The sequence below is a fragment of the Narcine bancroftii genome, chromosome 10 (genome assembly GCF_036971445.1).
Source record: "Narcine bancroftii isolate sNarBan1 chromosome 10, sNarBan1.hap1, whole genome shotgun sequence".
Classification (NCBI taxonomy): domain Eukaryota; kingdom Metazoa; phylum Chordata; class Chondrichthyes; order Torpediniformes; family Narcinidae; genus Narcine; species Narcine bancroftii.
This window is the reverse complement of record NC_091478.1, coordinates 8,875,451-8,889,215: the sequence shown is the minus strand read 5'-3', so window position 1 is coordinate 8,889,215 and position 13,765 is coordinate 8,875,451. Positions and strand designations below refer to the sequence as shown.

Genomic DNA, 13,765 nt, shown 5'->3' with positions numbered 1-13,765 from the left:
GTCCCCTTCAATTTCAAAGATGAACCTTTCCTGCATTCCAAACCTCTGGTGCAAAAAAAAAGTCACTGGCTTAAAATAAGAATAGCAGGAACAAATAGTCCTTTGTAAGATCGGGTCCTAATTGAAATGAAGAGTGATAAAATGGCTTCCAGCTCCAAGGTTAAATAAGCAAAGTTGCAGGAATTCCTGGGCTTTTCCAAGCTTCTTGCTTGATACGGCTAAAACTAACACCTCTGTAGTCCAGAGATTAAATTAGCAAAACTGGAACTCTGTCTACATCTGATCACCAGGCAGTTTTCCTGCTTCGAATTCCTTCTCCAACACAAGTCTTCTCCACCTTCGTGACCAATCATAATTTTTCGATAAATTGAGGATCCATCACCCTTGCTGATGCACATGCATTCCTGAAGATGCTAAAGTTAGCAGTTAACTTACAGTTTTGGCCCAGTCACTTGAGAATATCAGCACATTTATATTTATAAATGAATATTTATATCCTAAGGCAATATGAAATAACATTGGACAATGAAGATGTTTGGTGTATTTTATGGATTTTTGGCTGCAGATCACAAAATTTCCTATCACGTACTGTTTTTTTTAGATATAACTTATTTTTGTGATTTCCTGTCATATTTTAAGTTACTTCAAGCAGACAAAACCATGAAATGCCACATGTAATAGAAAATTAATTTTCTGCCTTCACATTTGGACGTCTTCCCTGCTGATCTTAGTGCAGGGAAGACAAACATGGTAAAAGCTTTCTCCAGGACATTGCAAACATAGAAAAGCAGTATCAGGGCAACAGAATCCATCAATGCTGGCTGACTACTGATGGACACTGACATGAGAGGCATCAGATGCTGAGAACAAAGGAAAATCAGCAGAAAGATACTTTTAGGTCAGTTAAGCTAATGCATTATTAAATGCAATTAAACATGCTAAATTTAATAAAAGTTAATTTAATGTTTCTCCAACTTCCTACATGATACAGCAAATCTGAAATTATCTTTGTGTTCAGCTTGAAGCACTCACAAGGTCCCTCTGCATAATAGCATGCAATAAGCTTTCATTATTTGAATAATAATTTGATTGACTTTTTTTAACCAAAGTGGATGACCTCTCATTACTGACATTGTACCTCTTCTAGACTCTTGGTCACTCACTGAGCCTAGCTATATCTTTCTGCAGACTCTGTGCCCTCTACAGTTTAATTTTCTACTCAATTTCATGCCAACTCCAAAATTGGATCTGCTACACTGTCTCCTCCTTGAATTCATATATGTATATTATAAACAGTTGTGGGCCCAGCACCAATCCCCGCAGATCACTAATCACTGAGTGCCAACCAGAAAAACACTCCCTTATATCAGCTCTGTGTACTATTGATTAACCAATCCTCAATCCATGCCGATTCATTACCCACAACTCCTATGTGCTCATTTTAGGCAGAAAACTTTTGTGTGGCACCTTATAAACACCTTTTGGAAGGTATATCACATCAACTCTATCTGCTGCACTCACTCTAACTTCAAAGAACTCCTGTAAATTAGTTAAACAGGACTAGCCCTTCCTGAATACACGCTGCATCTGCCTGATGGATCAATTTCTGTCCAGATGTCTCGTTATTTCTTCCATAATCATAATGTCCACCAACTACAGACATCAAGCTATTTTTAAAAATAAGTTTTTACACACGTATTTTACAATTCCTCAGTCGAATCTATTGCTTTGGCTAACACTGTTCACATGTTAGTCTAGAATAGACACTATCATTTCACACAACTGCCTCCTTCCATTCTAGAAGTAGCTTGAAGACATCTGGTAGTTATGTTTCTTTGTAGCATCAGTTGTTTTGCCATTATTCTTTTGCAAGTAATTGGCATTTAATCTGCAGTTGAGCTCCAGAGTTGATGAGAGGGCATTTTAATCCATTGGGGCACATAGAGCAGACCAAGGTATTTACCTGCATGGCAAGGTTCTCTGAAGCATAGCTAAAGTATTCAGATCCTTCCAGCCAACCTTCTGCAAGGAGCCCCTTACTGTGGCCCTGTAAGATTTTAGTGCCCCTTTTTAAAAATCCTGCCTCCTGTGGGCAATATTCTTTGCAAGTCAAAGTCGCTGATCATATTTAGGAACTCTGACCACAGCAGCCCTGTCTGGAAGATAATTACATGTACTGTGGTGGGTCCCTTCTAGAGCTAACGGCAAAGATCGTGCTTGTTGAGATACAAGCTGGCAACACCAAGAACCTAGGGCATTACACACAGAAACACAAAGAGAACCTTGCAGTTGAAGTTTCATTCTTTTTTTTCCAATGTTCATACATGATACAGCAATGCTGAATTAATGTTAAAATTTAGAGCAAAAATTTTAACAGAGAACTCATGAAAAGTAAAGTCATTCCTAAAGCAATTTTGCTCTGGATGGTAAGAAATTACAATATGAAGAGGTAAACCAAAAACATTTCTACTAGTTAAACAAGGAAGTCTGCAGATGCTGGGGTCGAGTGCAACACACAAACATGCCGGAGAAACTCAGCAGGACATGGCAGCAGCATCCACCGGAAGCAAAGGGTTACAAAAGCTTCTGGCCTGGGCCCTTTGTCCAATGCATGCTGTGTGACCTGCCAAGGTTCTCCAGCACATTTGTATTTTGCAACAATTACACTACAGCTTTTTGCCACTTTAATGCATCAGATAACATTTTGAACATAGAAATGTTAATAAGGTGAGTTCAAATTTAAATTTCTTCACAATATTAAATATAATTTTAAGCTTGTGTACCTGTAATAAAATTAATAGAACTTTCTAACTCACTTAGTTTGTTGTTCCAATCAAGTCAAGGTTCCATTTGAAAAACCAGGGAAAATGTTACTCTTCAACATGAAGTTACAAGAGGTTGGCAGACGAGAAGTGCTCACTGGAAACTTGGAATCAAGCACCTGACAATTTAATGAATGGAAAATGGAAAACTACTTGTGCCCGTACTTGTGATAAATGCTTCTGCTTTGCCAAGCACCAACATGCAAGCACTGAAAAGGAAAACCCGCCCTTGAAATGACCATCAAGTAGATCTTGCACACCGCTGCAAACATACACGTGAAAGGTGCACTTGAGTAAAGTCTAGACAACTCTGTCAAACACATTCATCTTTACAAATAAAGCAGCTCAGGTGCTCTTAGGGAAGAAAAAAGGACATTTCTGTCCTCACAGGAGAGTGATAAAGAACGTCTGACTGAAATGGGGAGCCAAAGGCAAGATAATAACCTCTTGTGCACCAAACACAAAAAACTCTCGACTTTACCATATTTGAAATAGATAAAGCTATTTAATTGTTTAGAAAGGGCACTCCCCAGAAAGCTTAGAAAGGTTCCTTTATTGCCACATAATACTACATTCAAAATGTAACATACATGAAATTATTTAACCTTTGATAACTGTAAGGCAGGCAGGGAGTTTCCACTTTGTCCAGTGCCCCTCACAGTAACCTACAAGACCTGGTGTCCCTATGCGGTCACCCCTCCAAGTACTGACCAGGCCTGAGTCTGTTTAGCTTCCAAGATCAGGAATATTCAAGCTATTAGGCTTCTTATCCAGCATCTACCAATCAAGCAAGGCCTTGCTTAAATGTTGGTCATGTTTTCCCAGGTACTGCTATGTACAAATATGTGAAAATGATCATAATATTAACAAACTTTTCTACACTATATTATTTCAGCCGCTGCTCCAATTACCAGAAGAAAAGGTGCAATTATTGTGTGACTGCTATACTGGTTTTGAGAAATGACACAGGGCTCCAAATATCGCTGTGGGATCAAATAAAAGGCTGCGGCCTTTGCAATGAAATCAAAATGAATTTGCACAAACTCTATTTAAATATACATTTTAATCGTGGGACTTCAGGATCAAAAGTCCAACTTCTGAGGGTTTACCTAAAAGTTGTAGTGTACAAATCACAGGTGGAAGTCATCTTTCAAACTGCAGTAAAATCCCCGATATCAAGAATTCAAGCAACTGGCAGCCTCAAGCAACAAAAACAAAATCGCAAAAATTAATAAGTAAAAAATACAAGTTTAAAATTGGCACCCCTAGTAGTTAGTTCTTAAATCACGCACCCTGCAATCTCAAGCAACCAGCAACAAGTGCCGGATACCTGGGTTTTTAAAGTATATTCAAAATTTAATGGTTTTTTTTAAATCCACATAGTTGACTGAATTAATAATCTTACCAGGTCTCTGCTAAAAAAGTTGCGTATAATCATAATCCAGGTTCTTGCTTTCCAGACCTTTCATTAACAGAGTCACCATGGTAACATAGTCAACTCTCCAGGTCTATTACACTGAGTGCAGTAATCAGTGGTCGCCATTCTAAGCCACATCTTCCTCTTCAAAAGACAGTGAGGTCTAGCTGAGTGTGTATTATAGTAAGACGCTTCATCGCTGTCCAGTACCATGGAGGAGAAAAAGAGACAGGTAAGTGTTATTATTCAATAAATTCAAGAATTAATACTTATTGCCTTCTGTCTCATCATGTGCCATGCACCATTGCAAGATGGCGTGTCCAGATATCAGGTCTCTCATTAAAAATAATTTAAAATGCATTTCCCTTCAAACTCCACTTTCTCTTGGTGAAATCATCTTCCCTGATTGATTTTCCCCTTGACTTCGTGATTGACACAAATATGAACCCAGACCTTACACTCAATGTTTTCATGAAGTAAAAACTGGAATCCAGTAGTTAAAGAGAACTAGAAAAATATCAATGCAATAATTTTTGCCACTTATTTCATTAATTGTTTTCTTGGAAATGTACCTTTATTTCAAGATAAAATCACACTGATTTTCCACTGAAAAATAATGCATTGTGTCCAAATTTTCTCCTTGTAAATTATAACTACATCTGATCTACACTTTGATGTAATATTTGCAAGAAATTTGATTTTCTTTTAAATAAAGCCCCATGGTTTGGTTTTGTTTTGGTTTTTTTTTTTCTCCGGGCGTCAGATTGCTTAGATCCCCGATTGAGGATGAGTTCAAATGCCCTCCCTCATTGATAAATGAGGACAACTTAGAGTCTTGTTCAAGTGGTACTACTGTTCTTTAATGTTGCATTGAAAAAGTTCTCAGAAGGAAATAGCTGTTTGTTTCCCTCTCCATTAGTGTACCCTTTCAGGCGCCTCTGAGGCGCCTGAAAGCTCACACCAAAGCACAAGAGCAACTTGTCCGTGAAGTACTCTTTGCAGACGATGCCACTTTAGTTGCCCATTCAGAGCCAGCTCTCCAGCACATGTCGTCCTGTTTTGCGGAAACTGCCAAAATGTTTGGCCTGGAAGTCAGCCTGAAGAAAACTGAGGTCCTCCATCAGCCAGCTCCCCACCATGACTACCAGCCCCCCCACATCTCCATCGGGCACACAGAACTCAAAACAGTCAACCAGTTTACCTACCTCAGCTGCACCATTTCATCTGATGCAAGGATCGACAATGAGATAGACAACAGACTCGCCAAGGCAAATAGCGTCTTTAGAAGACTACACAAAAGAGTCTGGAAAAACAACCACCTGAAGAAACACACAAATATCAGCGTGTTCAGAGCCGTTGTCATACCCACACTCCTGTTCGGCTCTGAATCATGGGTCCTCTACCGGCATCACCTACAGCTCCTAGAACGCTTCCATCAACACTGTCTCCACTCCATCCTCAACATTCATTGGAGTGACTTCATCACCAACATCGAAGTACTTGAGCTGGCAGAGTCCGCAAGCATCGAATCCACGCTGCTGAAGACCCAACTGCGCTGGGTAGGTCACGTCTCCAGAATGGAGGACCATTGCCTTCCCAAGATCATGTTCTATGGCAAGCTCTCCACTGGCCACCGAGACAGAGGTGCACCAAAGAAGAGGTACAAGGACTGCTTAAAGAAATCTCTTGGTGCCTGCTACATTGACCACCACCAGTGGGCTGATCTCGCCTCCAACCGTGCATCTTGGCGCCTCACAGTTCGGCGGGCAGCAACCTCCTTTGAAGAAGACCACAGAGTCCACCTCACTCACAAAAGAAAAAGGAGGAAAAACCCAACACCCAACCCCAACCCACCAATTTTCCCTTGCAACTGCTGTAACCGTGCCTGCCTGTCCCGCATCGGACTTGTCAGTCACCAACGAGCCTGCAGCAGACGTGGACATACCCCTCCATAAATCTTAGTCCGCGAAGCCAAGCCAAAGAAGAAGAAGTGTACCCTATTCTAAAGCCACTCCATTAGCAATACATTTCAGACAAAGAATATAATGTGTTGCTAACTGGCAAATTAATCAATTTGATCTCAGGAAAATTCCGTCCATTATCCTCAGATAGAGAATACAGGTGTACTCCTTTTAACGAGAGTGTTCCTATAGAACTTTTCTTAAGCTGGTGGCATAAAGCAATGACCCATTCACTGCCATTGAAGGCCATTTTCATAAAAGCGAAAACCCATTCAAATTTCTTTCGGATAGCGAACACAGATTTCTTCGCAAAAGCAAATTTTCATAAAGCTAGTATTCGTAACGTGCGGTATAGCTGTACTAAAATTTACTTAGTTTTCATGAAAACTGAAACATTAAATCTGCATCCTTTTCTACAGATGCTGTCCAACCTGCTGAGTATTCCCAGCATTTTCAGATTTTACTTCAGCTTCCCAGCATCTGTGTATTTTTTAAATAAAAAATACCAAAATGCTGGAGGAACTCAGCTGGTCTATTCAGACACAATACTGGAGATGGCAGTGAATTTTGTCCATTGTGACTCTGGGAAAAGCTCATCAACTTCAACATCAACTCTACATATACAACCAGATGAACCACCGTTCCCCTGGACCACAGCACACATACATATACACACATAATACATTCCTCACAAATAGAGCACATCACCTTTAACAATATGAATATCTATAAAAAATTTACTCTTCAGCTGAACAGAAGTGACATATTTCTGACAACACTTCTCAGTTTCTAAAAAGTTACATAGAACTCTGATTAAATACAGCTTTAAGTATTACAAGAGCGAGGAGTCATGGTGGCCTGACTTGGTCAAAGTCAGCTTTCTTTCTGTGATCACAGCTGGGGGAGGGAGTTGTGGGAAGGCAACAGAAAACTGAAAAGTGAAAACTGCTGCAAAATCTCTACCAATTAGGAATTTGTCAACATCCTGCTCTCAAGTTTGGCACATCTTCCATTGATTTCAAAGCAGGATCTGGAAAGCAGGCAATATTTTATGGTCATCTTTCATTTTATTTCTCTAGGTTGCATTAAGCATGATGTTTTAGATTATTAACACATCACCATTTTATTCTATCCACTGTATCAGTTACTATAAGATCCTGATGTACAACTGGAGGCCAATTTTAAAATACTGTTGGGTTACATTTGTGGTTTGGATTCAAGCTTTTATCAGTCTACATGCTGGGTGTTGTGATCTCAGCTTCAATTGGATGTTCAGAAAAATACTTATAAACATTAAAAGAATTATCAGTTATTTCACAGTTGTACATTTTTTCCTTCAAGCCACACCATGAATGTTTTAAAAGTTCAAGTCACCTTGGCGAAATTGCATTTCTGCAGGACCATGGAGCATATTTACGCAAGTCTTGGATGCCCTTCCACATGTGTCGCATGTTCTTGCTGTTCAGGAAGTGACTGTGAATGCGCTGGGCATGTGGATGCTTTGCTTCCCTTATGGCTTTAAAGAGCTTGGCTCCTCCAAAAGCTCTGAAGGCCGTGTCTCAGTTCCTGAGCAGCACATGCACCTCCACTTCTGAATAGAATGAGTAATGATGGTCTTTGATTTATACTCCTCCAGTTTGCTGCTTCCTTGAACGTGCTAGTCAGTGCACTCAAAGCAGTCTTGAAGTGCATGAATGCCCCCGCTGTCTAGCTTTTAACCTGCTTCGAAACTGGTCTGGAATTAGCTTTGCAGAGAGGTGGTCTGAGTATCAGAGGTGGGAGAAGGGCTCCACCGGATACGTGTCGGAAATATTCATATACACGAGATCCAACATGTTCCCCCCTCTCGTGGCAAAGCCCACATTCTGATGGAATTTAGGTAGCCCTGACTTGAAGTTCCTGGTTGAAATCCCCAGCAATAATAATCAGTCCATCAGGGTGTGCGGTCTCCTTAGTGTTAGCGCGGGGGGGGGGGGGGTAGGGGGTAGGGATGTACACTCCAACTAAATGCAATGATTAAGTGATATTGTCAATATCTCAACTTAAATGTGTTACCTACGAATTTGATCACAAAACCCTGATTTCTTCCATTCTAAATCAAAAGTCACACTTTATTAGAAGTGGTGGGCATTAACTACACTTAAAACAATACTTGGTCTCTCTCTGAAGTTTTCTTTTTTATGATTTCAAACCAAATGACACATTTTCTAGATGTTTACATTGGTTTGGAAAGAGGTCCATGTGGGATATTAGCTCTTGGCCTGAAATGTGGAGGGGGAAGGGTGGGGTTGGTCCTTCCTGGCCTCCCAGAAATGATTTTGCACCACCTTGGTGTGGATAATATAGCTGATGCCATAAGGCAATCTCACATTAAGCTTGAGCACCACGCACGCATCAAAGACACAAGCCTCCAAAATATCAGGGATCACAGCAGCCTCCACGATGTTACAGATCACCAGCTTCTTAATGGCCTGGTCTTCGGGGACACAGTTTGTGCAGTACTTTCTTTTTACATTTACACAAATGAAGTGTTTCCAGTACCAGACAAAATCCCAATGATGTGAAGGCCATTTTCAGTCATACATGGAGAAATTCAGCCACATGTTTGGATGGTTCTTCCAGCACTGTTCACCAACCAAATATTCCTGTTTGCTATGGAGCTGTGGTGGTTGAAAGGTCTGCCCACTCTCACTTGCATTTCCTAAGGAGAACATTTGAGGCTACACATTCATGCCAAACTGTGTTTCTGATCACCACTGAAGCTTCTTTTGACCTTTACTGCTGTTTTAGCATATGGTAATTCTGTGCACACAAAGTGCTTCCATAGGTGTTGCTGGATGACTTGGAACTGGGACATGGTGAGAAGTTCACAGGCATGGATAGGCACCCTGAAGACAGGAGCATGAAAGGGCTCATTGTCAAAAAAAATCTGATACTGACAGGATCGAGAGATCAATGTTCCTTTCCCCGTCACTCAGAAAAGTATTCACAAAAGTCTGAAGTTTCCCAATACAGTCAGCACAGAAAGTCATGTCACGTCACTTCAGGTTTGCACGAGTGCTTGAACTATTCAAGCTCACAGAACCACCTCAGTGTAGTTTCCAAACAAATGAATCACAGCTTGTGATTTGCCACAACATAATTGAGGGGTCATTGGTGCTCTGTAGTTGAGAAGAAATTATGACTACTTTTCCTTTGTCACAGATGAGGGACACCAAATATGCAAGTATTCAAACTTCAAGGCCAGCTGCCCTGACATGGCTCTCATCCCTAGGCCTTCTCTGCCTAAGATAGCTGACTGCCATGTAATGCAAGCCACTGCAGCCAAACAAATTCAAGGGAGATTGTTCATGCCCATCTAAAATGTACTGCGGTGACCATCAGATCAGCCACAAGCTAAATAAATGCCGATGGAAGCTTGAGAGGCTGAGTGGCTCAACTCTGGAATTGTGCATGTCAGCGCTTCATTGAGACCTTCCAGTACTCACTGAACAGAGGCCATTTCAGTTGCACACAGCATGCTGCTCTGGAAGAATTGACTGCCAGGCAACACAGGCAGAAAATTCTATTGGGTTGTCTTGCCAGGAATTATCAAGTAGACCACCAAATGTCCTGATGTATACAGAAAGGTTCTAGTGCATTCACCAACGTCTCTGCCAACACCACTGACATTCTTATGTTAATTAGTGCCAGGTTTTTGGCTTCAACTCTAACTGCATTCTTCCACTCTCCACCAGTTCTTTCTGGCACAAGCAAGCAAAAGAAATTCTGGAAGTTGTGGGAGTGCTCATTGCTTTTTCCGGTGTGTGTTGCAAAAGACTAAACAGAAAATCACCACTCCAGACATACAATGCTCACCTGAAGCACAACAAAAATACATTGAGGATGTTATTAGCTCAATAAATGTGCCACAACAATGGTTGTTCTCTCTGTGACGGAGTTGCCCAACATGTGTTAAAATATCAGACAAGTTTCAATTCAGCTTTGGTGGATACAACTCATGCTTTTTTTAAATATTACTTTCCAGACAGATCACATTCATACCTAACAATTACCACCATGATTCAGTTTGCCAGATTTTATCAGTTGGAATACTTAAGACTCCTCCAATAGACAAGTTGCAAAGGTCAATTTCATTTTACATCAACTTCTCTGGTTTCTGTTAAGATTCCCCACCTCCCAATATGTATCCTCTTTCTCTCTCTCTTTCCTTGTCTCCATCTCCTTTCCCCAGGCTCTGCATTCATAGAGCCAAAACTCCCTCTCTCCCAATCAATTCTCACTCTCCCTCACAACTGTCCTCCAAGTAATGCCTTTTGTCTGTTGGTCTGTGCTCCTCCCCCTTCTTAACAGCCTTTTAATTCATGTGTCTGTCTGTTTTTCACTTATACCTTGAAAACGGGCTCAGGCCCAAAACGTTGGTTATATATCTTTACCTCCTATGGACACGGTGAGACATGCTGAGTTCCTCCAGCGTTCAAATGCTTTCACAGCGTCTGCAAAATTTCATGTTTCACTTCACTAGCAGCTAAAAAAAAAAGCAACATGGTGGGACTCTCAATTTTCTGACGGATTTAATATAGCAGAATGTTTTAATATAGTTTAATGTTTTAATATAGCAAAATCATGTCACTCAAGTTCAAAAACTGCCTAACAGTGCCTAGGACAGTGACATATTAGCTCTCTTTGCAGAACAGACATGAGAGGCAGCCACACACGTTGTGAGCTTCTAGCAGGCAAGAGAAATGGAAGCAGAATGGAGGTAGTGCCAACACTGACATCTGAATGTCTGACCATTTTCAAAGGAGAAGGGCTATTCATAGAAATTCATTGTCAGTTTTAGTGACTCATGGACTTTTGATTTAGAGGCTTTGATTCCTAGAACCATTTTGTTCCAATAGGAAAACACTCTGCAAATGGATGTGAGATGCCATGACATCCCATGGAAACTATGAGTTAATGGCAAGGCCAAACTGCATGATGCATCAGTCTATCCCAAATGAGGATCTCCCCTCATTCTCCTGGATTTTATTCCTCTTTCAATTAAAATATAAACAAATGCCTTATTCAATATGAAAACACAATGAAATTCATTAATGTCTGAGCAAAACAGGCTCAAGTAAATTGAAATATAAAATAACAGTGCACTATCTCTTATCCATGTTGGCTGCATGGTGTTTTTTAAAAATCAAGACATACAGCACTGTAACAGGCCAATTCAGCCCTACGAGTCCATACTGCCAAATTTACATCCCATTAACCCGCACCCCCAGCAAGTTTTTGAAGGGTGGGAGGAAACCGGAGCCCCTGGAGGAAACCCACACAGACATGGGGAGAATGTTTAAAAACTCATTACAGGCAGCATGGGATTCAAACCCAGGTCCAGACGCTATCGCTGACACCGTGAAGATGTTGTGCTAACCGCTACGCCAACCGTGTTCTCTGACTGTGCTACAGTACTCATTTTTGGGTGCTGGGAGTATGCTCCCCTTCTAATGGTGGAAGCAGGAGTCTGTGCTGGAGGTCATGATGCACTATTACTTTGTCAGAAGATGCAGCAAAATCGGTCCTTCGGTCCACCAATTGCACACCGTCCATAACCACCGATCTAAATTAATCCTCCATTAATCCTGACTTTCTTTTATTCTCCCCAACTTTCACCAGGTTCTGCCACTCCCCTGCACCCCAGAGGTAACTTACAGTGGCCAAATAACCTACCAACTCGCACATCTTTAGAATTTGGAAGGAAACCAGAGCACTTTGAGGAAAACAAGGTCGCAGCACCCAATTCAACCCATTTAAAGAATTTTTTGGGGATTCTAATGGGATCAGGCAAATAATGGGAAGCTGATCTTTGTGAGCTCGGTCTAAATAGTTTCTAGAGCCCTTCCAACAATAGAAAACAGCTACGAACTTCATGAAATATGAAGAGGTCCAATGAAAGAAATCTCTCTGCTCCTACACACAGTAATCTTCTTCCATTGAAGATCGTCCTGCTACTGGCTCAAGATAGTAGAACACTAATGATCTGAGTGGATCAGCTCCACTGCAGAAGTTGTGCTCCCATGGCTCCATACAATCTCATACAAGTTACGAGGATTCGATTCTCTTCTTGGACATTTGATCTGCTAGGCTGGCCAATACGCCAAGTATTTGACAGTGCATTACAGTAGCCTTTTCCTGAATGTGAATCTCTCATTGCCCTTATCTGGTTTCACCAGGGCAAGATTATCGTCAAGCCACCTATACAGGTCTCCTGTGCCTCTGCCAGTGCCAGGTGTCTCCCTTCATGAAACGCATCTTCCTTAACTTTTTTTTTCCTGGTGCTTCGCAGACATGAATACAATAATGCAGAGAGCCCCACAGCCACCACATCTTCAGCCCGATGACTTCTGCTTCCGTTTCACCTCTTCCCCCTGGTATAAACATCGTGTTTTTTTTTAAAAAAAGACATACAGTACAGTAACTGGCCCTTTTGGCTCAAGAGCCCATGTCGCCTAATTGCACCTAACTGACTCACAGCCCAGGTACATTTTGAAGGATGGGAGGAAACTGGAGCACCTGAAGGAAACCCATGCAGACACGCGGAGAACGTACAAGCTCCTTTCAGACAGTGCCAGATTCGAACACAAGCCGCTGGTGCTACAACAGCATTGCGCTAACCGCTATGCCATTCATGCCGCCCTTGGTGATGGGTTATGCCTAGTGAGCCTGCAGTGAAGAAGGACAGAAACAGTAACAAGCAGGCCAATACTGCTTCTGGGTATCTTCATGATTAAATGGTGGGACAGACTCAATGGGCTGAATAGCCCATTTATGCTCCTGTCTTGTGTATTTTATGGAAAGAGCTGAGCACCCTATGTCATCACCTGGAGATACTATTCATTTCAATGAGGGAGGAAACACAGTGAAAGAGTACTAGATGCCTACATACATGGAGATAGCAAACCTGGACTGCGACACTGGTAGCATAGGGCTCAACTGCTCCAACGTCCTCAGAAGGCAGAGTTTCTTCTCCACTCCAGCCAGCCTTGTAATACGAGAGCGGGAGAGAACCTTCTTAGTCTGCATCTCTCTGTTGGTGAGTGTGCAGTACAGTGGTTAACGAGGAGAGGTACCACCTCACAGCTTCAGTAACGATTACCTGATTCCATAGTGGTCTCCAGTGTGCGGAGTTTGCACATTCACCCCGGCACCACATAGGTTCCTTCCTTAATCTCGGGTACCCTCTCATATCCCAAAGACATGGCTGTCTCAGGTAAATGGCCACTGTAAATTGCCCCCATTGCGTTCCTGAAGATAATTAAGACACATATAAATGTTGATTGATGGTCAGCATGCACTTGAGGGGCCAAAGGTCCTGCTTCTGTGCTGCACGACCATGGCTGCTTTCAAATGTTAGTACTCTAAGATTGAGAAGGTCACATTGAGGCCCACCAATTCCCAAGGCTTTAATTGTTCAAACACTTATTTGGAGCAAAAACATTCCCAGTGTGTTTTTTTTTTTAAAACCTGCTTAAAAAACACAAGGAATTGTATCAATTTTCCCTAAAGCAAAATACAGC

At 41.6% G+C, this 13,765-nt stretch overlaps 1 protein-coding gene across 10 annotated transcripts in view; it reads right to left on the bottom strand.

Moving 5' to 3' along the window:
- The window catches only part of fam53b (family with sequence similarity 53 member B), a 112,900-nt gene that overhangs the window by 81,487 nt on the left and 17,648 nt on the right, over nt 1-13,765 (bottom strand). For 4 of the 10 annotated variants that reach the window (XM_069899743.1, XM_069899736.1, XM_069899735.1 and 1 more), the window contains one exon: nt 4,228-4,438. The exons of 1 other annotated variant lie outside the window; for it this stretch is intronic. In XM_069899743.1, the coding sequence (XP_069755844.1) occupies nt 4,228-4,260 (33 nt within the window). In that variant the 5' untranslated portion in view covers nt 4,261-4,438. Of the gene's footprint in view, nt 1-2,816; nt 2,942-4,227; nt 4,439-10,636; nt 10,729-13,765 lie in introns of those variants that run through there. 5 more of the 10 variants (XM_069899741.1, XM_069899740.1, XM_069899737.1 and 2 more) reach the window with 3 other exon arrangements.